The sequence below is a fragment of the Bombus pascuorum genome, chromosome 11 (genome assembly GCF_905332965.1).
Source record: "Bombus pascuorum chromosome 11, iyBomPasc1.1, whole genome shotgun sequence".
Lineage (NCBI taxonomy): Eukaryota > Metazoa > Arthropoda > Insecta > Hymenoptera > Apidae > Bombus > Bombus pascuorum.
In genome coordinates this window covers 10302613-10329634 of record NC_083498.1, presented here as the reverse complement: position 1 = coordinate 10329634, position 27022 = coordinate 10302613, and the positions used below count along the sequence as shown (strand labels likewise).

Genomic DNA, 27022 nt, shown 5'->3' with positions numbered 1-27022 from the left:
GTATACGGGGTGTTAAACACAAAGTATCGAATGATTTCACGCTATTTTTTATTCCATAAAATTAATAAATCAAATATACAGATGGCAATTTTTGGATTTTCGTGAGTCTATCTTGCCTATACATATAGAAACATAAATCACAAATTTAGGACTTTGGACAACATACATGTTTCTGAATTCTTAAATTTATCATTTCGACATTTCTCGCACCGTTTTTTCCATTCCGACATTAATCATCCCGTGTTATTTCAAATATTCGAAGTTATCACACAGCATAATTAATAATATGTATTAAACTCTCGATCTTAATTTTCGATTGTGTACGTGACGTCGAACAGGAGTGCCATGCACGCACGAAATTTTTCTGTTCACCCAATATATGTAACGTGTCCCAGTTGCTTGGTTCACTTCAAGCACATGCAAACCAGTTCCGATGCACCGTGTCTGTGCAAATACTTTCAGTCGGCCGACGCGACGCGGCCTGCGTTTCTCACTTGAGAACGCGCATAGGCTTACGATTCGAAGCAGTTTGCGCGAATCGCGCGTTTTGGGGAATTTCCTATCGCACATAGCGACACAGTTCTTTCAGCCTACTTCGATACTTGAGTTTCTCTTTTTTGTTTACCCGCCACATCTAGTCGTTTTTCAAGTCCATCCATGTCTGTCTAACTCCTATTCGTTATCGGTTCTTAGAATCTCATGAAATCATTAATGAAATTTACATAAAACAAGCCAGACCAGAAAATTCCAATCTAATTGAGTTCTGTTGATTCGTATCTCCCTAGGAATTGTAGTAAAAAAAGATTTCATTCTCCGATTTCCGTAGATACCTGCAGATACCAGCTTTCATTTATTCAACAACATAAATAACTTGATAGTTTCCAATGCATTTTAGTTTACGTTTTGGTCTACTATCGGTTTTGATGTATTAATTCATAATACTGCTGGCATCATGTTTGATTTCGTCCATTTTTTATTATGCCTGATGTTTTGCATCAATATTTCAATAGAGACAGAAATGAACAAAATTTGATAAAATGAACAAGTTCGTAATCCGAGCAATGGCGATCGGAGGGTTAAAGCGATCCACTGTTACGGATAACCTCCCGACTAATTAGATGGTAGAGTGTGTACGATGTGAAACCACTGTTAAGGAATTCTACGCATTGGTACTAATATCTAGGCTGGTTGAAACGTACCCGTTCTTCCTCCATGAGTATCGAGGGCCGCAGGAAAAAAGGAGGCAGAAGTCGCACGTACGAGCGTTCGTTTCCGTGAACGTGTGCGCTCGACAAGATCGCTTTTCGGCGGTCATTGAGCGACCAAGCCGGTCGTCGCTCAACCTACCTACCTACCGGCCAGATCAATAGTAGGTCAATGGAATTCATTCGGCCGGACCACGTTCGTCACTATTGACCCACCCGATCCTCCTTCTTGGAATCTTGGAATCCGACATAACCAAGGAAGGTGGAATAACGTTGATCGATACGTCATGTGTTTCGTAGCAAGATATACAAATTGTGTAAGATACTTCAGATAAACATTTTTCTGAGTTCAAACAGAAGTAATAAATGATGTAAATGAGGTGTAATAGTAGTGTAGTTTCTATTATGTTAATTGACTTTGTATTGAAGTTTCTTTCTCTTCACTGTGAATTAATCGATATTGAACATTTTACGTAAGAGGAATAAGATTTAAAAGAAGAATTGGAGGAAGTAGAGTACCAGTGAAATTGCCCTCTTTCAAAGCTACATTCTGTAACTATGCATAACTCACTTACATCTGTAATTATCCGTAATCTAGAAGGTGTTTCAAGCGTGCTGTGAAATATGTTGTTTCCGGTTTCCCGTTTCAAGGTCGCATTTTCCTAGCCGAGCAGAAACGACACAGGAATCATTTTTCCTTGACAAAAACATTGATCGATGAAAATCGTGCCTGTAGCCACGCGATGATACGCTTATCGACCGTTCTTCTCGAATGTAGGTTGTCGAAGTGACGTCGGAGTCGTCGATGCCGATAATGGGAACACCTTCACCAACAATCTATTAGTGAAAACTCCGGTGTGGAGCCTGGTCGAGAATTCGTAACAGTGTGATGTCCATCATAAAGCTATTACATTCATTAATAAGAACTACAGAATTATTATTTGCAGATGAAGTTTGTAGATAACTCTAGAATGATGCAACGAATTTATTCTAACAAGTAGAACGACTAACAACACTTGTTCCTTTGCAAAAGCTTACTAAAAATCTAATCGCGACTAATTAAAGGAGAAACGCAGTGTAATTAAAGTATCCTCCAAGTACATGACGACGTTATTTAAACGAAAAATATGAACACAGCGACAGACACTGATTGGAAAGACCCGGCGATAATCTTGGATTTTGCTCCAGATCGCTGTGTAATAATTACTTCCTCTTCCTAACTGAGTCAAATCTCTAATTTTGCTGCGATCTTCCACGAGAGTTAACCTCGATATGAAAAGTAACTAACAGATAGTATTACTTAATATTCCACACAGTGGACTTCTTCATTTAGCGCTTCGTTTTTCACCGAACGCTCTGAATTTCACTCTCGCGTTCCACTTTTTTACTTTTGTGTTGTGTTTTGCATTTATTCGAATATACAGTGACTCTTTGGTAGCCGATGACGACCGTAAGAAGAAATCCTAGACGTGCGGCTATAATCGAGAGATAATCGAAACGGGATCACTTGCGAACTCGCACCAGACCGGTCTGATGGCACATAAACAGCAATCTGCAACGGTCCAACGATTTGCAGTTTCTGTTGAATCCATAGAAGAAGTTTAACGAGAAACGACGACATTTGTCGCAAGTTTACGAATTCTTTTTGTTTGTCACCACAGTTACAATGGATACTTGTTAACGGTTTAATATGTTACATAGAAAATAGTTTATCTAATACCGTTGCAGTAGCTTTTTAACTTCTAAAATAATTGTTAGGCTCGAATCCTCTCAGACACACAATAAAACGAGTTAATAATATCTAGCGCTATTCATAATCCTGTCATTAAATGCAAGTAAGTTTAAAGTTAATGCTTAGTGAGTTTATATACCCGTAATATTCATAATAGCAGCAACTAATTGAATCAAAGAGGTTCCAGTACTTGGTATAACTTGTAATTTTCATATCAGCGTCGAATGCCGTCGCACGTGACCAAAATGCCTCGGTGACCATAACGCGATTCACACGGTTTAACTCGACTGAAAACGTTGCAAAGAGAAGTTGACAGGTTTTCCAGCCGCTTTCACCGTGCGCATTGCCAAGGAGCTTGGATTGACGGTGCATACAAAGTCCGAAATCCTCGTCAACGCCTTTTAACACGCGCGCGCGTGTAGCTGGACGCGTGGCCGGTTGCAGTCGGAGAGGAGACGATAATGACCTTCCACGGAGCGGCCGTAGACGGAGTAGGAGGGTCTTTGACACACTTGACGCTCAGGTGAATTGTAACCGAGAACCGAGAAGCTTGTGGTTAGTTTTGAGCGGGAGATCGAACGGAACGCGTCTCGCGAGAAGGAACGGAGAAGGCGATCAAGTTGGATGAAGATGATGTGACATGCTAGGGCTAGGTGACACGGACATGTCGAACGAATCGATAAACAGTTTGCGATGCGACTGGATTGCTTGAAATTGAAGGAAGGAATCGTCGATCCCTAAAACGTTTGAAGGAGGTGCGATCCATTCAGATTGATATCGAGGTCGTGATCATTGGAGGGGGCAACGGAAGTGATAAAAGGTGCACGTGGATAGGGTAATATCGGTGTGACGAAATCAAAAGTGTATTAATCGTCGTTCTGATTCCTGGTCTATACACGCTTCAACTATTTATATCTTTGATTGTGCTAAATTTTGTTCAATCAGATACAGGTGAAGTTCTATTTAAATATTTGAAAAAATACTTACCCGGTGAAATCTAGTCTTCGTCAAGGATGCATTTAAGATCCGTGATCGTGATCGTATATTTGTGCGTGGTGCATGCAAACTGCCAGTTCTTCGATATTAAGAATTTGAAGAATTACGCAAAGATATTTAACTTTGGTGGTTTGTCGCTAAACCAGACTGAGAATGAATTGTGGAGAGGATTGATCAGGGACTGTGATCGATCCGTAACGTTCTCCTGCATACAGAAAAACGCTTACACGTATCTAGACAATGTTTTCGTGGAGAGAGACAATATCACGGTGTTTGAGGGTTTGACTATGACGAAGAATAATTTGGACTATGAAACGTGCCGCAGAAAGAGTGATCAAGATGATTCCATGGATGAGAATTTGGTGGAAAAGTCCAGTAAGGATAACTGCGACGAAGAGGAAAGTGAAGAGGAGAAGGGGGAGGAAAGAGGTCGACAGTTCGGCGAGGAGCAGTCACCTTTGGAGGAAGTGACTAACGCGTTGCGGAAGAGGGCGATGAAATTCCTCGCGACCAGGGATTATCAGATTCAATTACCCGATTTTTTCTTTGAAGGAGCAACGATTCGAATAAGTCCTCGTGAGATTGATGAAAATGGCGCTCTGGTTAGAGTAGACTTGGGTCAGCAAGGCTTAGAAAGCGAAGGAAGAATCTTCAAGAAAATTAGTACGATGAATAATTATTTAATTTGTGATAATACATATCAATATCTTTTTAGCGAGTTAAACGTTCCGAAGGATTTAATCGACGCTTCCTATTTCAGGAAAATTTATACAGAACAAACTGATGACAAGCTTGTTAGCCCTGTTGCTCATCATCAAGCTAATCAAATTGAAGTTCATGTTCGTGATACCGTTCCTGTTCGGCGTGGGTACAGCGAAGAAGCTCTTCCTGAAATTGTTACTTTTCTTTATCCCAGCATTTGCGCACGTTTTTAAGCTATGCTCGAGCTACTATTCTGCGCACAGTACAAAGTACCATCACCATCATCATCAGGTGATTATTACATCACTCTAACGACACTTACATGTCAATAAGGGCTGATCTCTCGAATATTACCATTAATATTCCATTAATATTCCATTACTATTTCAGATAGCGCATCACCATCACCACGTGCCAGTTCCAGTACCAGTTCCAACTTATTACAATCATCACCACCACCATCACGACGATGAATTCGATGGCTACGATTATGCTCATCCTCATATTCAATATCGAAAAGACATCGAGGAATTGAAGGAATGGGGCATCGAACCTTACGAAGAGCCTTACGAAGTTCAAACCGAGCCTGTAGGAGCTGGCACGGTGCCAGCTCGACCTCCACCAGGAGTGCTGCCGGCGCCATTTCCAGCGCCCACTTACTCTGGAACGTATGGTATTCCTCAATATGCGCCGAACGCGCAGCCAATAGCTTCTCCGTATTTAGAAAAACGTCCACTGACATCTGCTCATAATCTGGCCTACTCAGCATACGTAGATAATAATCGTAGAACAGTTGTTCAACCAGCTTCGCCAACAGTCGTCAACGTCCCTTTAAATCCTGCAAACCTGCCGTCAACGATGTTGCCAACTGCGACAAATATAAAGAATTCGTACATTGCGTTTGGACAGCAAAATGCAAGACAAGTTTCGGCGAAGAGCAGTCAGGTAGATTCGAAAGCAACAGTGATCACGCAACGATCAGGATACGACGATGAATATTATGGACCGATAATTAACAGGCTTGAAGATATATTTAAGCAACTTCGATTCGTCGAAGAAAGTTGCAAAGAGAGGCTCGTGTGCAGTATGTACAAGAATCCGGCTGTGTATTCGCCGCACAGCAACCTCGTTTCGAACGAACTGTCCAGGTAAGAGCAAAAGATGAATCGTACGGTCAACTAAATCCATCGTTCGTTATTATTATCTGGAGGAAGTTGATTTAATTTATGAACGTATTGGAAAGCGTGGAAAAGAGAACGAATTTATGTAGTTTCGTCTACCGCTAGACAAATACGAAGAATAGCTTCCACTACCGTTGGAGTTCTTCTAAAACTTCTTTTAATGTATAAATTATGCAAAAATTCGATCGATGTCGTAGCGATCATCGTGCTATTAATTATTCATTCACCTGTGTACCACGTTCGAATTCGATCACTTCGGGCGTCAATCATAAAGAGAAAGGTGGCCAACTGCTCCGAATCGCTCGAATCGGAACGTTGAATCACGTTCCATGCGGATTCGACTCTTTTTCTTCTTACGCTCTTTCCGTTGACTGTTCTCTGACAACAATAAACGCGGCTCACAAAAGAATCATTAGTTCCAGTAGGAAGTAATCCAATCTCTTGGCAAATTCTTCCGTAGTTCGTTTATTAAAGAGAAATTATCTTGTTAGCGAACCTAGAACCGCTAAATGGCGAAAGTATCACGCGTGCCGACTAGATGCAAGCGTTGGTAAAGAAAACAGGGTCAGGGTTTATGTTATAACATGATTATCGACTGATTTCGATGTAGAAATGTGTCAGGAGAACATTAACAACTTGATTTTAATTTTTCTTTTCTATTTCAGAGATCCACAGGAGTTGAAACGTGCGGGGACCGAAAGCTCGTCCAGCAAGAAGTTCCACAGATATTTCAACGCGGCTAGATTGGGTCAAGATGGTGGTGATTGCTTGAGAACGTATCCATGTCACATAAATACCGAATAAACTCAGTGTGAATTTTTGTTACTAATTAATAAAGAATTATCGTGGGGACAAGAACATATGTTGAAGTCACCGACTTCTGGCATCACATCGCCACGCGTTGAAGTCTCCGACATGAGTACGACTGGTGGGTCTGTTCCGCTAGGCGTTATCAAGGCTGCCACGGACACGGCTGTAGGCTATTAGTTAGTGTCAAGGCCATGAATTGATTATTTGGGCAGAGGATGTCAGATAATTTTACGTCTGATTTATTAAAGTATTTTATGATAATAAGGATACTTTTTGTAATATGTAAAAGTACTTCGATTGTTCCTTATGAAGCTTAGTGCTTGCACTCATGGCAGCGTTACGTGGAATTTGTGATGGGATGAATACTAAATCGAGAAGAAACGAGCTTTCTATTCGATTTCATTAAATACTTTCTATTATAAATGTAAATACAATATCTTTTTGGAGTATTTGTTACGAGGAGTTTCTTAAGCACTTGTTCAGTCTTCGGTACTATCTGAAGCAGAATGAAATTTTCTGATGAAATGTCAAACTTCGTTTCTTTGACATTTTGTCAGGAAAGTAACAGAAATGTAACTCTTAGATAACAATACTCGATCATGCACTGGATTGCGTGATTATTATAGTTTCACGTTTTTCCAAGTACTACTGTTCAATTGCAGATTTTCTCACATATTTTTGCAATTAAAAATGCTTTCTCTGTGACATTTTACCCAGTACGATATGGTTGTGTAGTCACAAGAAAGTGGTAATTTATGTATGTGTAATTTATAAATAACTTAATTCAAATGTAAATCGATACATTATACGTGCGAATGGATCGAATACGGGAATCTTTATACTACATCCAGTGATTTATTTATTTTTGGATATGATTATTTATTATTACCTTCTCGGGTGCCATACCCAACTATTATTTATTGTACGCGTTAACAACTAGGTTATGTATAGTCCGTAAGTTATGTATTGTACAAAGATAAACTAATACTTCGATTACACTACCTCGAAGTTGTAACGTATATTATTGTTTCGTCCGTAATAAATGATGTAAAAAGAACAACTACTATTGTATTATACTTTATATTACCAAAACCAGAATAATATAATGGAATGCTCTTCGAAACCTCCATGTTAAAAATTTATTATTTCCTAAGCATTCAACGAACACAATTTCTATCGTAATTATTAGAAGAATCAAATTAAAAATTCATTTAATCAATATATCGACAGTCACCTATCTTTCACTGTGCGAAGCTGAAGTTCTACTACAGTAAGATCAATTTACGCTTGTGATTCGTACCTTATTTAAGAAAACAAACAGTGCGCCACCCATTCATGCGAATCTTACGTAAGCGCGAGCCAAATCCTCGTATAAAATTACTTTCTACCAGTTTCCACCAGTCCTCATTACTCCTCACACATAAGCAGTTTTTACTTTCATCTATTCTCCTCTCACGATCGACCCTCGTACAATTTCACTTCGTCGTCGTTAGTTTTCCTTTGCTCGAAGTAGCTATCACGCTGTGCCTTCTTTTCTAAACGCTGTCTTTCCGAATCGTCCATAATCGTGTTATTTCGCGAGCGCCACGACAGCTACAAACGAGAAATTTCCTCTATATAGTTTCGGGTCATATGTGGAGCTAAAATAGACCGGAAATAGTGAATGACGAAACAAAAATCGTCCCATAGGGAAAGAATACGAAGCCGTGAAAACATCGGCACCCTAGATAATGAGGCTTTCTTCTTTCTTTTCAGCCGGGCACACGTCCCTGATCAAAATTCATCGGCCGTGCGTGCCTTCCATCGACTATAAAACCGCGTTGTCTTCGTTCGAGCCGGCATTCGGTGCTTAGACTCGCAAATCGGTGGGTACCGTCATGAAGTTCACAACGATCGTCTCGTCTGTCGCCCTTCTGGCCGCCCTCACCGCTGCGCAGAGGACTGAAACAACAGCTGACGCTCTTCAAAACATTTATTACAGGTGAGCACGAAGATGAAAACAAAAAATGTATTCATTAGAAAATGAAGTTTTGCAATATATTTTAAAAATAACAAAGATAATAAAATTATGCTCTGGATTTAGCGATCAATAATTAATTTCATCTTGCAGATGCATCGACAACGAGTCCATGTTATCATGCGTGAAACCCAAAGTCCTGGCCTACCTTAGCCAAGCTGTGAAAGAAGACAGACTAGCCATTACGGACGACTTAGCAATAGTTAAATCTCGAAACATGGCCGAAGAAAGCAACGAAGAATACTACCCTCCGCAGTACGACTCAGTAGATCCTGCAAGGAAAGAACTTCTTAGGTCTTTGATGTTGGAGAAACTAGACGCGTACTTGTCGAGTCACCAGCTGGAGGCTAAGCTGCCTGAAGCTATCGTTGGCTCCAATATTGTACCGAGAGCCTTGGTGGATACCATGCCCAGAAGCTTGACTGTTCCTTTGTCTGACTCCTCGAACGGTCAAGGTAACAAAATTTATTTTATAAAGAGGAAGAAATAAAATACAACTGATCTAACACACGTATCTGAATGATATTTATAGGCCGTGGATTCGTTAAGAAGGTTATGATACCGTTCCTGCTGGGTTTGAAGTTCAAAGCTACCGCTCTGGTGCCGCTCGCTCTTGCCTTGATTGCCCTGAAGACCTGGAAAGCTCTCACCCTGGGTCTCCTCTCGATGGTGCTCAGTGGAGCGATGATGATCTTCAAACTGACGAAACCCAAGGTCGCCTACGAGGTCGTGCACTATGGACACCCACCAGTAGAGCACCCACCACACTGGGAAACGGCAGCTCATGGTCCCTACAGAGGGTACAGAAAATAGGCTGACGAAGAACCTCAATTGTCTCCCCCTAGAATCGTTCTATTTATTATTTATTCACGCGCGACTCTGACTTATTTATAAATAAAATTTCTTACATGGTCTCATCATATCTTGTCTCCATCTGTCATTCTCACCCTAATCATCAAAGAAAAAAAGAAATGGGCGGATTTGATCACTTTCCTTTTTATTATTTGCCTACGCGATGAGAATCGATCAAAGTGGGTGTTTAATGACCGAGAAAGTGGAAAATGTTACTTTGGCATTCAGTGGTCGTTCAGGTAGATCCGCTGGAAATCGAGTATCGTGGGAGTAATTAAATCGATCGATTCGAACAGCAAAGTCTGAAATTATTCATGACATAGTAAAAGTAGATATTGTTCTTGGCAAAATCGATTATGAAGCTAAGTAGAATTAGTTCTTCATTTCCGTTCTAAATAGTTCCGTGAATTTCAGAGTGCATTTTATTAAAATAAACCCGTGTTCCACGATTCCATATCGACCAGGGCTCTACGTGGACAAGAAACCAAAAGGGAACGTAAACGGGGAAAATACAGGTTGCGAGCGTGGAAATTCACGAGGGAAAAATTAGAGTGGTCGAAGAGTCGGAAAGGTGACATCGATGGCACTACAACGTCCTGAATGCTTATGCAAACTCGACCCAAAATTCCAATTACCAGTTCATTGTTACGAGCAGAAGGAAGTCGGCAAGGCGGACAAAAGTGTCTTGTCACAACCCCACGCGTACATTCTCGCACGAGAAACTCGCACGCAACGCGCATCTCTAATGTGATTAGAGCAACTGCTTTATCAAATCTGATAGTACACGTGGTTTAATTGAGACATTAAAGAATAAAATGTACGCATCAATCTTCATTAAACTTCATTAAACATCATAATCCAAATAAATCAAATAAATATACTTCTCAAAAGCTAGTTCTAGAAAATAAACGAAGCAAAGAAGATTTGCGTCTATAAATATTATTCGTAGATTCAATTTTTTATTATATTTAAGATATTTCGTTGATTTTACAAATTCTAATGAAATTGGAAACTTTATAAGGTTATTCTATACGAAACAAAGATTAATATGTAATAAAATGAAAATTTTATCATCCAGATATGCCTAATTTTTAAAGATTGATTCAAAAGGTAGATATCTTGTCGTCATTCGAAACGGGGTGGGGAGCATTCAAGTGTTGATGAAACAGACGTGTGGAAAGTACCGTGTTCGTGGTACGAATGAACGATCGATTCAATGCCAATGTTACGGTGGCATTGGTGCCAAGGATGAAGGGTTTTCTGTTCTTACTGGCCTGCGTACGCCACTTCCGCTTTGCTAGCTGAAACGATGCTGTATGATAGCAGGCCAAATATTCGAAAGTTTCGCCCAGCTTAATGCGTGAGTGGATTTTTTTATGAATACATGATCGAGGTTAATGAAATGATAGATATTTTGATCAATTTGGTATGAATGTCAAGCGAACCCTCAATTCTGACATAGAGTAATATCAACTGTACAACTTCTATATCAATAGCAGAAGTTTTAAAAACTAATCATAGATACAATACTTATTAACTGAAACCGCAATATGGTAAAGTTACCTTTCTCATCTCTTATTTTCCATTTCAATCCTAAGATATAAATACCAAGTGTAATTTATACCAAATCAATATTAAACTTGATCTCATAATCGCGAGTAGATTACAAAATAGTGCGCAGAACACGTACAGCTAAAAGTTAACAAAATTCTTCTTGGTGGGAATCAACGTAACACTTGTCGTTATCGTGTAGCATAATCGCGTGTCTTTAACGTAGCACGCGACCGTCTTGACAGATATCGGTCGCGGCGAAGCTTTCTTTCGGCTTTGCTGATCTTGCACAATCCCATATTCCCGTCACGATCACGTCGAGGCCTCGATAATCGAACACCATACTGAACGAAAAGAAAATTCGTAGCCGGATGAAAGTGGGGGCGTCGTGTATGTCGGATGCTCCGCTACGCGACGAACGTCCGACGATTCGACGACGGGGGCTCCGTATAAATAGCCTGATGCCCAACCCATTGGCATCAGTCGTCGTGCAATCGTCCTCAAGACCTTCTTCAGGGTACCACGAGTTCTCGTCTCCACGTTAGGAAAATCATGAAGCTGTTTGTGTTGTGCGCCATTTTGGCCCTGGCGGCCGCTCAACCCGCGAAGAACGACCTCTGGAAGGGTAGTGGTATAGACCAGATGGTTGATCAAACGAAAATCGAGTGCTCTCAAAAGAACGACGAGGTTTCCTGCATGAAATTCAAGGTCTTAAATCTCCTGGACCAGATCTTCCGCAAAGACAGCTTCAAGGCAAGTGTCTGCTAACTCGTTCCAACCCGGTTATGCAAGCAACCATCTTTCCATTCTCGCTTCACTTTTATCACCTTATTCACAACCAGTTCACAACCACAGTGGTTGTGACCCAATCACTTTTACGGTTTGGTAGTTTTAGAGAGTGAAATGGCGTTGCATGATTCCGTTTAACCCGGTTTGAACCCAACATTCACGAAAGTAGATTCACTTTTCTCTTTGTCGGTCGCAGGTCTCTGAAACCGTGGAGGTAACTCGCAACTCGTACCCCGTCGAAGAAGTATCCGCTCGCAGTGAGGGCTCTTTCCTGGACAATGTGCAGACCTACCTGACCTCTCACGACGTGACCTTTAAGCTGCCTATGGACTCGTCTGTGAAGGTGAGCGCCAGGGACATTGAAGACGATCAGCTCACCTTCAACGTCAAGTTTGGCCAGGGTCGTGCCGTCGAAGAGGCTCGCAAGTCCAAGTTGAAGAAGGTCGTCATCCCCATCCTGGTGTTCGTCTTGCTCAAGGCCATGACTCTCATCCCTCTAGCCATCGGTGTTCTTGGACTTAAAGCCTGGAACGCTCTTCAACTTTCATTCTTCAGCTTCATCGTCTCCGTCGGTATGGCGATCTTCCAGCTGTGCAAGAAAATTGCCGCTGACGGTCATGCAGCTCCATTGACCGCTCACGGACCGTGGGAGTACCAAGCTCAATATAGATCCTTCCAAGACGACGAACAGCCATTGGCGTCGTTCGCACAAAACCTCGCGTATTCTGGACACGCGCAATCGTAAAACACTCAGCCGTACATCTTGTTTACTGTCGCGACTTTTGTAAAATACCTGTCTTCCACCTCTCCTCTATACTCTTTATTTAATAAATTATTATTGCAATTTACTCGGCCTGTTTGACTTTCTCTCTATATAGACACCTATACTGCAATGATAACTTCATAATCCTTATGAAGTATGTACTTAATGTACATAAGTAGTGGATAATAACAGGATGAAATCTGTTAGAGAAAATTATTTATAAGGATTAAAATTAGCAATCTGAGTCTGAAGTAAAAGTAATAGAAAGTTCTTCATAGTAAATGTTACTACCTACGAAATAATTCACAGAAGGTGATAATCTAGATTATCGTTGTAATAATATGTAGCCTTAGGTTTCGATCATGTTTCAATGATGTCTTTGTAGGATCTAATATAACCGTGTTACAATAAAAATATACCTGTTATTACTATCATTATCCTAATAGCCCTGGAACCCAATCTTGAGAACAAAAAGACATCGACGAAGATTCAAAACGATTCATCAAATGATATTATTAAATGGCCCCGCGTCTCATCTAACACGCAAGAAATCAGATCTTCGTTCACGGTAATGCGTGAAACTATTTCAAGCAACGTTTATCGCATCATGAACGTAAATGGCCCATTAACGGTGTAGCTTATTTCATAGCTTAACGGCATGAATGGCGATGGAACTCCTCTCTGATACGATACATCCCTGTCGACGATTAATTATAAAGACATGATATAAAATTATTGTTAAGTAGAATCAGACGCAGTCCGGTTTTGCAAGAAGATTATACACAATAATAATCAGACGCAGCTACTTCGCTCGGCTTGGAAACCATCGCTTTGTTCCGCACATGCGTTCCTATAAAATGGAAATCCAGTTTCGTCTTTGCAGTGACCTTCCAGCACCTTGTGCTTTCCTTTTTCTTTGAACCTTAAACATCGTTTATTCGAAACTACGTTTTCCGATTATGTCGTTATCGTAGTAAATGATATGCAATTATCACACTGAAGTGCAACATTTCACTCAACGATTTACAGCATTTTAAAGTTATACACATTTCTTGCAGGTCACCAAAGCGTCAATTTTTTAATTATCTTAGGAGCGATAGTTGATATTTTGTAATTAAAGCTTTAAATCGGACTCCATAGTCTAAGGTATCTCTTGCAAGTAAATCTCGTACGCACAGTTGAAATTATAAGGTTCCATCTTTACGTCGTTTGAAATATCGAAACTTGACATAGAATTTTTTAACTGATATATAAGACTTAGCTTAATTGGTACACTTTTGAAATTACATAGACTTTTTTGCAAATGAATCTTATACATATGGCGAGAAGAATTCTGAAATTGTTTGAAGTATCAAATAAAGTTTATTTAAAAAACTCTAAACTTTGTGAAATAATCTTTTTACATATACAAAACTTCCCTAAAAAATATAGTCGCTCTCATTAATATTCGGAAATTCTTTAAAACAGAATATCTTTCTTAAAATTGGACTACACGATGAATTTTTTTTTCTTAGAAAGATCAGTTAGAAGAATTAATTTACTTGATGTGAAAAAAAATTCCGAGGAAGTTGAAGCTTGTCAGAATTTTGAAAAACGTGGCGAAAGTCACTTTCTTCATTTTTTTTAATGAAAATTTAAATACGTTTATAAATTTATGTAAGTTATATACGTGACAATATATCATCGAAATCTGTAAACGTTGCTATGAGCTACAAACGGTTAAGACTAGGGAAAATCGCAGTTTTTTCATAACTTTCGACCTGTAATTGTAATAAAATATCTTAAAATTGTTAGTCTCTTTCGGTGCTTGCCGCTTATTTCTGTCAATCAATCTGAAATTTTTAGTATGCATGCAACTAACAAAAATCTACAATACGTATTGTTTGGATTTTCAGTACAGACTAAGATAAAAAAAATTGTAAAGAACGTCTTGTACTATTTTTCTTTCTTTTTTTCCAGTTCTCGCCAATTGCAGCTTTTTCAAAATCTTTCCTACACGACATTTAATAAATTGATTCTTCTAAGTTCTTAAAAAAACTCTAGTCGTTTGGTCCAATATTAAAAAAGTTACACCGTTTTAAAAAGCTCGAATATTAATGAAAGTAATTTTACACATAAATAATAACATATTCAGATCGGTTCACCTTATGAAATGCCCTATAACAGTAACACCAGCCAAGAAACCTGCATACCAACGACTTATTGAAATAGTACAATCTATTAAAACCCAGCAAACATTCCATCGATCCATATATGATCGCGTCAAACGATCAAAAATCGTCGGTGGAAACTAAAACGTTCCCGTTCACCGGCCATCTGTCGACGTACAACGAGAACGGTTATCCGTTGTCCAAAGCGTGTGTTCTTTACAGATCATAGAAGGCATAGAGATCGCGTGCTTGCGAGTGGGGCGTTAGAAACGACGTCCAAGTTGAGGAGAGCACGAATCGGCGGTGAACGCGGGACAAGTTCCGTTTCCCGTGTGGCGAGGCGTCGCGCATGCCATCGTGTACGCGATACGCGACGCTACATACGTATACGCGGTCGTAAACGCGTCGGGACGCGTGCACGCACGTACTTAAGGAGGAGAGAGAGAGGGGTGTAGAGGAGAAGCCGCTCTATGTGCCAGTGAAATTTGAATAATTTTCCTTCGATCGTCGATTCCCGGCATGCGCGACCGAATAACATAGATTCGCAGGGGGCAAATTAAATAAAAGGGGCGGGCCACTCCTCTGCCAGTCGCAGTTCGATCGGCGATCGCTCGCTCGCACACATACGGGTGGACGATCGATCGTTTCGCGTTTTGTTCGAGACACAAAGTGTAGAAGTCGTGCAGCGAAGATCACTTTGGCATAACTAATTCCAAGGATAATCAAAGGATCAACATGAGGATTTTCGTAGCGACAGTAGCAGTTGTGTTGATGGCAGGAAGCTGCCTGGCCAGTCAAGATTTCCTCTCCAAGTCTCTCAACGAGTGCATCGCCGCGGACTCTTGGATGTCTTGCCTGAAGCAAGAGGTGCTTGGATATTTAGATGGAAAACTCGGGACTAGCACGGAAGCTAGGTCTTTGGATACAGTGGACGAAGCTATCGTTGCGAGGACTTTCAAGTACCTGAAGAGCTTTGACTATGGAATCGATTTACCCTTCGTGGATGCTAGCCTCAAGTACAGACCAAGCAGAAGTTTGGCTGATTTGGATATCGAATTCAAAGGAAACGAAGTTGCTACCAGTCAAGCTAGGGGAATGTTAAAGAAGAAGCTGCTGTTGCCATTCCTGTTGTTGTTGAAACTGAAATTGAAGGCTTTGATGCCTATCTTCGTTGCTATCATTGGTTTGAAAGCATTGAAGGCTCTAGTGCTCTCGAAACTCGCGATACTCCTAGTCGTTGGATTCATCGCTGTGCAATTCTTCAAGAAGGGTGGAATGATGATGCCAATGGGTATGTATTGCGACCATAATCAGATAAATTCCATTAGGTACCGAGAAAACCGAAATTATATTCAATATGATTACAATGCGAACAACCATTTTCGACGAAAAAGATAAGAACAGCGAAATTGACTGTTGCAGGAATGTCGATGGAACCAGCTGCTTCACCGGCATACGGAGCTCCACCTATGCCCTCGACCACGTCGAGCTACGATCCAGCGAACACATGGGACGGAAATGGACCGTATTCCCGCGTCTGGACGCCGACCAACGGTGTGGAAGCCCAGAATCTCGCATACTCCTATTACTCGCCAGGCAGCGGATCGAATTCGTATTCTCCTTCCTCGTCCTCCTCGGCCTCCTCGTCGTCAGTCAATTCCGGTAGCTCGTCAGGAAACTATTAGATCGCGGTTACAAAAATGCGTCGATTGCCACCGGCGCCACGATTCATTCTCTGATTAACTCATATTCTTAACGACGGATCGATCGTACGATCGAGAGACCAAAGAGACGCACGCCAAATAACCACCAGAACCACAATGGATGATCGTCGATTGATGTTAGTTTGGGCTACACGATCGATCGATCGAAGATTGTCGATCATTCTGCCACACAGAGCGGAAGAAAAGTTCTATTATCTCGTCGTGTGAACGATCAAATTATTTATGACTCTTTCGAGATCAAAGTTGATAAATTAGAAATTGATAGTTTAGAGACGAGAGGATGGAACTTTAGGACCGTTCGTACAACAACACGTGTACGCGGTAGAAGGTAACTGATTCGGTAAGAAATTGATAGGATAAAGAGACGAGCACCTGGCTCGATTGACGACGAGTCGAAGAGGTCGAATTTCGAGGCTGGCTCAAGAGATTTTCTTTTTTTAACAATCGCCAGGACGTTGTTGTATCTTATTTATTACTCGCGCGACACGATTATTTATTATCCCCTCGCATTTGTTAATAAAGACATGTGAATAACAAAGTATGATTTTCTCTCTTTTACACACTTTCCTTAATAAATAATTGTGTTCATTGAAATTTTGTTCCAAGAGAAGGATTAATAAAATTTCGTGTATGTGACGTGCAGTCGAATGTGCTTTCTCCGTTAATTAAAGTAAAATAATTCTGATCGCGGAGTATAAGGAGGGAGTATAAGCGCCAGAAAGTGCCTTACTCCATAAATTACTGTAAGGCAGGTAATCTTAAAAGACATACGTTTAACAAAAAAGTCATTGAACACATAAGCAAGCATAATTTATTTTATCCTAATCTTTGTCATTTTTAATAAATTTTTCCCAAATTGATATGAATAAACATTTTTATTTTTTAAAATCTGGTGAAGGAGATACAAAAATTACAGTATCAATATTGAAATAACTAAAAATTATAAATATTAACGAGATAAAACCAAAAGATTTCACGAAAAAAATAATGCTATTTGCTAAGATGGATATGTATCTTTGTACGGAATGAGCTTACAATGCACCTAACATAGGTATCTATCTTATCATTAATTAAGGCTAAAACGCACGCATCCCACGTTGTCCCACGTTGTCCCACGTTGTCCAACGATGTCCCACGGTGTCCCACGGTGCAGTCCAGTCTAGATCATCCAAAATTCTTTTCGCGGATTTTGATGGCCCAAACTGGACTGGTGCGTAGTTCTTAGCTTGGTATCGTTTTCCAAAGATTAATAAACTGATTAATTTTTGCAAAACGATGCCAATTACCAGGTCTCACCACGTGGAGGTGACTACGCACGAGACCCGCCCATGATTTATTTAACATTATGCATCGGTCTCGACGTTCAACCTGTTGGCAGGAATGTCGAGTTCTGACTCTACGTGATCATGGGCCTGCGTAAAGAGATAGCTGTTTCGTAGCCTAACTGCGAAACATATATCTCCAACGCAGCGGTTACACGAATCTTTGCAAACGTAAAACAAAGCTTACACGACGCAATATCTATCTCCCACACAACGCAACATGTATCTCACACACAACGATTACTTCGATCAGTACAAACATCATACAATAATTCGCAACCGCAAGGAAACATTCCGTATCAAAGATACATTTGTCTAACTTGGAACGAAAGAAAAGAAATGAGGCTACTGTGGAAAAGGAGATCCAACAATCAGACTATGAAAGAAAACGCGATCTCTCGAAAGAACTAACAAACCTACGCGGCGTACCCCCGTGCACCAGATAACCCTAAGGTTCAGCCTAACCGAAGCATTGACCTTCACCCGATTCCTGTCACGTCGTTTGGATCTTATCACGGTCGATGACACTTACCGATGATACCAGTGACCAGCAAATGGGCCTGCGATTTAACACACTCCAACTGAACATGTTGAACTCGGGGAGGGACCGCTGAACCGTATTACAAAGGCAAGGCCCCAACAGCACAGTGGGGTCCACCCCCACGGGTTCGATCAGAATCACGGAGGACGTGAAATGCAGGTCTCTGTCCGAGTACCGAAGTACCAATCGGACAGCATTGCGGACCTGCGACTCAATCGATAACATATTCACAGGTATCACCAGCGTGATGACAACGCCCGCGATTCGAGGCAAACAACGAGCAGTCGTCGAGACCAAAGGTGTAATTGGGCAAGCTATGAATCCAAAGAGTTGTCCAGTGCACGGTTACCCGCACGTACCCGGGATACGCTCGAGCGAGTACGCCACGCCGCAGTTTGAAAGAACTGAGCGATCGCGAACCGATAAATCGCGGCAACAATTCTTCCAATGTGGTAAGCGAGGGGATCAAGAGAGACGAGATTTATATTTTTCGTTCCAAGATGGATAAGTATCTTTGTACGGAATGAGCTTACAATGCACATAACATAGGTATCTATCTTACGATTAATTAAGGCTAAAACGCACGCATCCCACGATGTCCCATGGTGTCCCTCGATGTCCCACGTTGTCCCACGATGTCCCTCGGTGCCCCCGCGGGGGGGCCTTAGTCCAGTCTAGATCACCCAAACTATTTTGGATGATCAAGACCAGACTATATTCAAGTAGTTTTTAGCTTGATATCGTTTTTCAAATAATAATACTAATATTTAAGATAGTAGTTGGTGTATTATTATTTGGAAAACGATACCAATTACCGGGACCCACCACGAGGAGGTAACTACGCTCGGGTCCCATTTACATAAACAGTTTTTAAGCATTGGAAGCAGAGATGTCAAATTATTTTATAACAAAGAAGTAGCGTGTATTGAAATTTATTAAGTAGAATGGTTGTAGTACGTGGATTTGCATAATCATACTTGAATATTGAACTTATCATCGAAGAAACGAAACCATGCAAGATACCAATTGTAGTGCGTATGGATGAATGGTGAGTTGACGCTGCTTTCGATTAAATTGCATTTGCTTCCTTCATTCCACGAATACGGTGCTGTTTCCCTGATTTTGAGCAGACATGGAAAATTACATCCCATCCATAGACACTCAATAGGTACACTCTCCGTTACCATTGTTTTTATATGAAATAGTGAAATGAGAAATTAAATACTATATTTAAAATTAAAAAATAATGCTGTATAGAAATAAAATAGCACTTCAGGGACTTGAAAGATTTCGTAAATATTAAATAAAACGAAATATATCATTAATTTACTCACAACGAATTGATGGTATTCATTTAAATCAATGAATATAGAGTTGATACCAATTAATGGTACAACTGTTATAAATTAAGAGCATAATTACTTTGAATTAATGGGAGGATATGGTTATAAATTATTCGTATAATAGTTAAGAATTAATGGAGTAATTGTTTTAGATTAATGGCCTAAATGTTAGAAATTCATGGCTTACCTGTATAGAATAACAATTTAAATACTATAAATTAATGGCTTAAATGTTATAGATTAATTATTTAAGTGATGTAAATTAATTGCATAGACGTTATAAATTACTAGTTGCAATGTTATTGTTTGGCTTTTTTTTTATTTACCTTATATTCAAAATCTTCTTCGTCGTTCACTCTTCGGGAGTTCAAGCAGGAAAGAACTCGCGCGCGACTTGCGTGTTCCTTATATAACTTGTCAAGGTATGGGGGGGGGATGTTAATCTAACGATGTTAATCAAGAGCGACGAGATTTATATTTTTCGTTCCAAGATGGATATGTATCTTTGTACGGAATGAGCTTACAATGCACCTAACATAGGTATCTATCTTATTAATAAAGGCTAAAACGCACGCATCCCACGTTGTCCCACATTGTCCCACGTCGTCCAACGATGTCCCACGGTGTCCCACGGTGTCCCACGGTGCAGTCCAGTCTAAATCATCCAAAATTCTATTGGCGGCTTTTGGTGATCCAAACTGGACTGGTGCGTAGTTCTTAGCTTGGTATCGTTTCCCAAAGGTTAATCAACTGATTAATTTTTGCAAAACGATGCCAATTACCAGGTCTCACCACGTGGAGGTGACTACGCACGAGACCCGCCCATGATTTATTTAACATTATGCATCGGTCTCGACGTTCAACCTGTTGGCAGGAATGTCGAGTTCTGACTCTACGTGATCATGGGCCTGCGTAAAGAGATAGCTGTTTCGTAGCCTAACTGCGAAACAAATATCTCCAACGCAGCGGTTACACGAATCTTTGCAAAAGTAAAACAAAGCTTACACGACGCAATATCTATCTCCCACACAACGCAACATGTATCTCACACACAACGATTACTTCGATCAGTACAAACATCATACAATAATTCGCAACCCTGTAGGCAACATTCCGTATCAAAGATACATTTGTCTAACTTGGAACGAAAGAAAAGAAATGACGCTACTGTGGAAAAGGAGCTCCTACAATCAGACTATGGAAGAAAACGCGATCTCTCGAAAGAACTAACAAACCTACGCGACGTACCCCCGTGCACCAGATAACCCTAAGGTTCAGGCTAACCCAAGGATTGACCTTCGCCCGATTCCTGTCACGTCGTTTGGATCTTATCACGGTCGATGGCACTTACCGATGATACCAGTGACCAGCAAATGGGCCTGCGATTTAACACACTCCAACGGAACATGATGAACTCTGGGAGGGACCGCTGAACCGTATTACAAAGGCAAGGCCCCAACAGCACAGTGGGGTCCACCCCCACGGGTTCGATCAGAATTACGGAGGACGTGAAATGCAGGTCCCTGTTCAAGTACCGAAGTACCAATCGGACAGCATTGCGGACCCGCGACTCAATCGTCAACAGATTTACAGGTATCACCAGCGTGATCACGGTCGATGGTACTTAACGATGATACCAGTGACCAGCAAATGGGCCTGCGATTTAACACACTCCAACGGAACATGATGAACTCTGGGAGGGACCGCTGAACCGTATTACAAAGGCAAGGCCCCAACAGCACAGTGGGGTCCACCCCCACGGGTTCGATCAGAATTACGGAAGACGTGAAATGCAGGTCCCTGTTCAAGTACCGAAGTACCAATCGGACAACATTGCGGACCCGCGACTCAATCGTCAACAGATTTACAGGTATCACCAGCGTGATCACGGTCGATGGTACTTAACGATGATACCAGTGACCAGCAAATGGGCCTGCGATTTAACACACTCCAACGGAACATGTTGAACTCGGGGAGGGACTGCTGAACCGTATTACAAAGGCAAGGCCCCAACAGCACAGTGGGGTCCACCCCCACGGGTTTGATCAGAATTACGGAGGACGTGAAATGCAGGTCCCTGTTCAAGTACCGAAGTACCAATCGGACAGCATTGCGGACCCGCGACTCAATCGTCAACAGATTTACAGGTATCACCAGCGTGATCACGGTCGATGGTACTTAACGATGATACCAGTGACCAGCAAATGGGCCTGCGATTTAACACACTCCAACGGAACATGATGAACTCGGAGAGGGACCGCTGAACAATATTACAAAGGCAAGGCCCCAACAGCACAGTGGGGTCCACCCCCACGGGTTCGATCAGAATTACGGAGGACGTGAAATGCATTTCCCTGTTCACGTACCGAAGTACCAATCGGACAGCATTGCGGACCCGCGACTCAATCGTCAACAGATTTACAGGTATCACCAGCGTGATCACGGTCGATGGTACTTAACGATGATACCAGTGACCAGCAAATGGGCCTGCGATTTAACACACTCCAACGGAACATGATGAACTCTGGGAGGGACCGCTGAACAGTATTACAAAGGCAAGGCCCCAACAGCACAGTGGGGTCCACCCCCACGGGTTCGATCAGAATTACGGAGGACGTGAAATGCAGGTCCCTGTCCAAGTACCGAAGTACCAATCGGACGGCATTGCGGAGCCGCGACTCAATCGTCAACAGGTTCACAAGTATCACCAGCGTGATGACAACGCCCGCGATTCGTGGCAAACGACGAGCAGTCGTCGAGACAAAAGGTGTCTTTGGGCAACCTATGAATCCAAAGAGTTGTCCAGTGCACGTTGACCCGCACGTACCCGGGATACGCTCGAGCGAGTACGCCACGCCGCAGTTTGAAAGAACTGAGCGATCGCGAACCGATAAATCGCGGCAACAATTTTTCCAATGTGGTAAGCGAGGGGATCAAGAGAGACGAGATTTATATTTTTCGTTCCAAGATGGATAAGTATCTTTGTACGGAATGAGCTTACAATGCACATAACATAGGTATCTATCTTACGATTAATTAAGGCTAAAACGCACGCATCCCACGTTGTCCCACTTTGTCCCACGTCGTCTCACGTTGTCCCACGGTGTCCCACGTTGTCCCACGTTGTCCCACGGTGTCCCACGTTGTCCCACGTTGTCCCACGGTGTCCCACGTTGTCCGACGTTGTCCCACGTTGTCCCACGTTGTCCCACGTAGCCCCACGTCGTCCCACGTTGTCCCACGTTGTGCCACGTTGTGCCACGTTGTCCCACGTTGTCCTACGTCGTCTCACGTCGTTCCACGTAGTCTCACGTCGTTCCACGTAGTCTCACGTCGTCCCACGTTGTCCTACGTCGTCCCACGTCGTCCCACGTAGTCCCACGTCGTTCCATCATCCAAAATTCTTTTCGCGGCTTTTGGTGACCCACACTGGACCAACGTTGTCCACCGTTGTCCACCGTTGTCCACCGTTGTCCACCGTTGTCCAGCGTAGTCTACCGTTGTCTAACGATGTCCAGCGCTGTCCTACGGTGTCTGATGGTGTCCCACGGCGCAGTCCAGATTAGATTACCCAATATTCTCTTCGTAGCTTTTGGTGATCCAAACTGCACTGTATTAGCGTAGTTCTTAGCTTGGTATCGATTTATTGTAGAATGTTTGCGCTGATCGATGTAATCGTTTCCCAAAAATTAATCAACTGATTAATCTGCAAGAGTTATTGCATCGATCAGAACAAATATTGTACAATAATTCGCAACCATACTGGCAGCATTCGGTAACAAAGATACATTTGTCTAACTTGGATCGAGAGAAGGAAAATGAAAATACTGATACTGCATATACAATTTAGAATCTTGCAAAATGGACATACAACTCGTTGTGCTAAACTTTTGAAGATATCGAAAGTTATAAATTGTGACGATGCCGTAATATACTTCTCTTAATAATGTGATATCAAGAACAATCAGACTATGAAAGAAAAATCATTTAGGCCTCTAGCATATATATTTAATATGCTATGAAACGTTGAAATATGTAACAAATGTATTTTCTGTAAATTAATAAATCTGAAACAAACTCATTTACTGAATTTGATACATATAAAAGAAACAGGAACGAGAACATTTTATATATGAAAAATAAACTACCAATAATAGTCAATTATAGATCAAATTACTATTGATTAAATTTTAGCAAATATAGAGAATCATTTGTATCTTTTTAAACGAAAGTAGGGTTACGTCGAGAACAAGAATTTTAAGTAATTGAATTTAAACTGAATTAAAACTTGAAAATTTCATATGCAATAACTAAGATGAGAGAAAATCCGATTATTATAAAATAACTTGTTTTGTCTTTTAACTTTCAACGGTATCTGTTATTTCCTACAACAACATAGTGACTTGCAACATAGTGAACCGAAAGATATGCGCATAAATCATATTTTGCAGAATTTTTGCTACAAACGTGACGATAATCGCGAATGAACTCTTGTTTCATGCAAATGAAATTCGAATATTTATAAAAATACTGTTACTCTTATGTTACTGTGAAAAGATAGAAAATATCGCGGCCGAAAGGATTCTAACAGCTATGGTTCTAAGAACGAACAATCATCAGCATTAATTCTAATAGCAATGAATTAAATTTTTTAAAATATTTCAAGCCTTCGTAGCAATATTAAGATATTTCATTATAATACTTTGTTACGTGTTAAAATCGTTCACAATTTCATACATGTATATATATATTACATTCGTAATAAAGTACTGTATTTTAACAGTCATGGTAACGTTAACGCTGATACAGAAATAAGTCTTTTAGCAGTATTTTCAGTAATAAACGTACTAATAAGGGGCGCTGAAAAAAAAAAAAAAACAAAGCAGTAGCCAGAAGGGCTACAAAGATACTGCAACCATTTAGGAGGTTGCTGATGAACGATCACACTTGCACAGCTCTTGCAGCTGTATCGTGTGATCCAGGAACAGTGTCCGACAAATGCAGTCGGAGGGTTTGGGTATTTTGTAAACGCAACTCTACTTAACAAAACGCGTTCATTCGTTGTCGCAACGCTAAAGGGAAAAATAAGTAGAACTCGCGATGGAACAATATCGCAACGCTAACTCTTAAAGTGAATTTAATGAAAATAATTATTTAATATATGAAAAAACTATTTTAAATATTCTGGTATTGCTACTTGCAATACTATAAAATAAAGTGAACACTTTTATAATCTGATTTTAAACAATAGAAAACAGGAAAAATTCTAAAATTTGCAAAAGGCAATCGCGATATCGTAATTCGCAACTCTAAAGCAAACGCGATTATCATTTTATCGCAACTCTAATTCAAACCGTAATCATATTCTCGCCACACTAATGCAAAGCCGCGATGTTATTTCGCAACTCTAATAAAACCCGCAATTAATTTATCGCAACACTAATGAGAAAAATCACGAGTGGAGGGCTGACATATCGCAGTGCAACCATTTAGGAGGTTGCCGATGAACGATCACACTTGCACAGCTCTTGCAGCTGTATCGTGTGATCCAGGAACAGTGTCCGACAAATGCAGTCGGAGGGTTTGGGCATTTTATAAACGCAACTCTACTTAAGAAAACGCGATCATTCATTATCGCAACGCTAACAGGAAAAATTAATAGAACTCGCGATGAAACAATATCGCAACGCTAACTTTTAAAATGAATTTAATGAAAATTACTACTTAAAATATGAAAAATATTCTGGTATTGCTACTTGCAATACTATAAAAATAATTGAAAAATAACATTTTTATAATCTCATTTTAAACAATAGAAAACAGGATAAATTCTGATACGTATAGTTCTATAGGAAATTCTAAAAATTCATAATAAAAATTGCAAAAGGCAATCGCGATATCGTAATTCGCAACTCTAAAACAAACGCGATTATCATTTTATCGCAACTCTAATTCAAACCGTAATCATTCTCTCGCGACACTAATAAAAAGCCGCGATGTTATTTCGCTACTCTAATGCAACCCGTAATTAATCTGTCGCGACACTAATAAGAGAAATCGCGATTTGCCCAATAGGACGATGGACCGATATATACATCGGTCAAAAAAACAAAAACTACTACTACGACTAAAAATACTAAAAGCGAGCATAGTGACAAAGTAGTAACAATAATGACTTCCCATGCTCTGGATGACCCAGAGGATGGGGAGCCATTAGTAGTTGCCCTCTTGAGTGGCAGTTTGCCGGGCCTCTTCGGCTTATAGCCTCTTCTTTCTTCGGGCGCAATGCTCGCTGAAACTTAAATCTAAGCTCGAGACTTCTAAATCGCAAACAAAAAAAAAATTTGAAAATAAAAATATAAACCGCGGAAGCTGATTGAAGTGCACATGGACTGACCAACGATCACAGCGGTGATCGTTGCTCACTCGCATGTGCGTGCTCGAGCAATAAACGTTCGTTCGCCCACTCGCGACCGCGACCGCGAAATTCGAAAAATCGATAGGAAAAACCAGAGACGAGAGCATGCTCTACTCGTGCCAGTTTCACCGTCGATTTTTCAAATAAATTTCCAGAAACAGGTTGGTCACGCGAAAACGCGCCTACCCGACCAGAGACTGTGCCAACCTGCCCGGCCCTACCTACTTATAATTAACAGACATACCAGAAAGTATACTACCTATCCTACCTAGCGCTATATTTAAAAAATAGCAAAACAGGCACACCAACACACCCGCTCCACGGTTCTCACACAAAAGCCCGGGTGCAAAGGTCCTACACTAGAGAGGACGTCCCGGGACGCCTCCGACACCCGAGCTTAACACAACATGCATACTCTAAGGTACGTACCGTTTTCCTGAAATCGACTGACGAAGGCTAGTGACCATTGCGTAAAACGTGATAAACACGTCTGAGGAAATGATATCGTTAAAATAAATGTAAGTAAACTTGGAATTGTAATTGTAATTTACGGCAATATTAAAAGCGTGGTTACAGTTAATCGCGTGGATGATATTATCAGAAATTATGATTGTATCGAGACGTAAATTGAATCGATATATGTCTCGACATTTTTAGTATTTGAGATTGTAACGAATGAGAAGAAACCGACGCAATTCCACGGCCTAACAACACACATACATAATGTGGAAAATACGTCGTGCACGATACACTAACGCGTCGTCAGTCGCTGAGAAATTATTACATTACTTAATTCTAGATCATCGTGCCCAATGTCTTTCTCCCATTCAAGTAGCACCTGGGCACGTGAATGAGATCCTGACAATGGGCACGGAAGGGGTTAAACCTGAAAATCCTGATCTAAAAAGATGATTAGTTTGTGTAAT

General features: G+C 40.9%; 4 protein-coding genes across 4 annotated transcripts; all 4 read left to right on the top strand.

Moving 5' to 3' along the window:
- Positions 1-2920: 2920 nt before the first annotated feature.
- On the top strand, positions 2921-6706 carry LOC132911841 (uncharacterized). The gene is made up of 4 exons (XM_060968837.1): positions 2921-4596; positions 4694-4926; positions 5026-5783; positions 6482-6706. The coding sequence occupies exons 1-4, from the start codon at positions 3951-3953 to the stop codon at positions 6618-6620; spliced, it is 1776 nt and encodes a 591-aa protein (XP_060824820.1). The 5' UTR covers positions 2921-3950; the 3' UTR covers positions 6621-6706.
- Positions 6707-8466: 1760 nt separating this feature from the next.
- LOC132911853 (uncharacterized) lies at positions 8467-9563 on the top strand. The gene is made up of 3 exons (XM_060968852.1): positions 8467-8607; positions 8737-9098; positions 9176-9563. Exons 1-3 carry the CDS (start codon positions 8504-8506, stop codon positions 9454-9456), a joined length of 747 nt encoding a protein of 248 aa, XP_060824835.1. The 5' UTR covers positions 8467-8503; the 3' UTR covers positions 9457-9563.
- Positions 9564-11501: 1938 nt separating this feature from the next.
- Positions 11502-12683, top strand: LOC132911873 (uncharacterized). The gene is made up of 2 exons (XM_060968882.1): positions 11502-11799; positions 12032-12683. Exons 1-2 carry the CDS (start codon positions 11599-11601, stop codon positions 12578-12580), a joined length of 750 nt encoding a protein of 249 aa, XP_060824865.1. The 5' UTR covers positions 11502-11598; the 3' UTR covers positions 12581-12683.
- A 2636-nt stretch (positions 12684-15319) lies between these two features.
- On the top strand, positions 15320-17010 carry LOC132911894 (uncharacterized). The gene is made up of 2 exons (XM_060968912.1): positions 15320-16039; positions 16171-17010. The coding sequence occupies exons 1-2, from the start codon at positions 15484-15486 to the stop codon at positions 16431-16433; spliced, it is 819 nt and encodes a 272-aa protein (XP_060824895.1). The 5' UTR covers positions 15320-15483; the 3' UTR covers positions 16434-17010.
- Positions 17011-27022: the final 10012 nt, after the last annotated feature.

What these genes read in the sequence shown, in the direction of transcription:
- LOC132911841 (XM_060968837.1), top strand. Translation starts at nt 3,951, where the DNA reads ATGCATTTAAGATCCGTGATCGTGATCGTATATTTGTGCGTGGTGCAT. An exon ending in AAGAATCTTCAAGAAAATTA is followed by an intron (nt 4,597 to 4,693) that starts GTACGATGAATA and finishes TTCCTATTTCAG; the next exon opens with GAAAATTTATACAGAACAAA. An exon ending in GTTTCGAACGAACTGTCCAG is followed by an intron (nt 5,784 to 6,481) that starts GTAAGAGCAAAA and finishes TTTCTATTTCAG; the next exon opens with AGATCCACAGGAGTTGAAAC.
- LOC132911853 (XM_060968852.1), top strand. Translation starts at nt 8,504, where the DNA reads ATGAAGTTCACAACGATCGTCTCGTCTGTCGCCCTTCTGGCCGCCCTC. An exon ending in CTTCAAAACATTTATTACAG is followed by an intron (nt 8,608 to 8,736) that starts GTGAGCACGAAG and finishes TTCATCTTGCAG; the next exon opens with ATGCATCGACAACGAGTCCA. An exon ending in TGACTCCTCGAACGGTCAAG is followed by an intron (nt 9,099 to 9,175) that starts GTAACAAAATTT and finishes TGATATTTATAG; the next exon opens with GCCGTGGATTCGTTAAGAAG.
- LOC132911873 (XM_060968882.1), top strand. Translation starts at nt 11,599, where the DNA reads ATGAAGCTGTTTGTGTTGTGCGCCATTTTGGCCCTGGCGGCCGCTCAA. An exon ending in TCCGCAAAGACAGCTTCAAG is followed by an intron (nt 11,800 to 12,031) that starts GCAAGTGTCTGC and finishes TGTCGGTCGCAG; the next exon opens with GTCTCTGAAACCGTGGAGGT.
- LOC132911894 (XM_060968912.1), top strand. Translation starts at nt 15,484, where the DNA reads ATGAGGATTTTCGTAGCGACAGTAGCAGTTGTGTTGATGGCAGGAAGC. An exon ending in TGGAATGATGATGCCAATGG is followed by an intron (nt 16,040 to 16,170) that starts GTATGTATTGCG and finishes TGACTGTTGCAG; the next exon opens with GAATGTCGATGGAACCAGCT.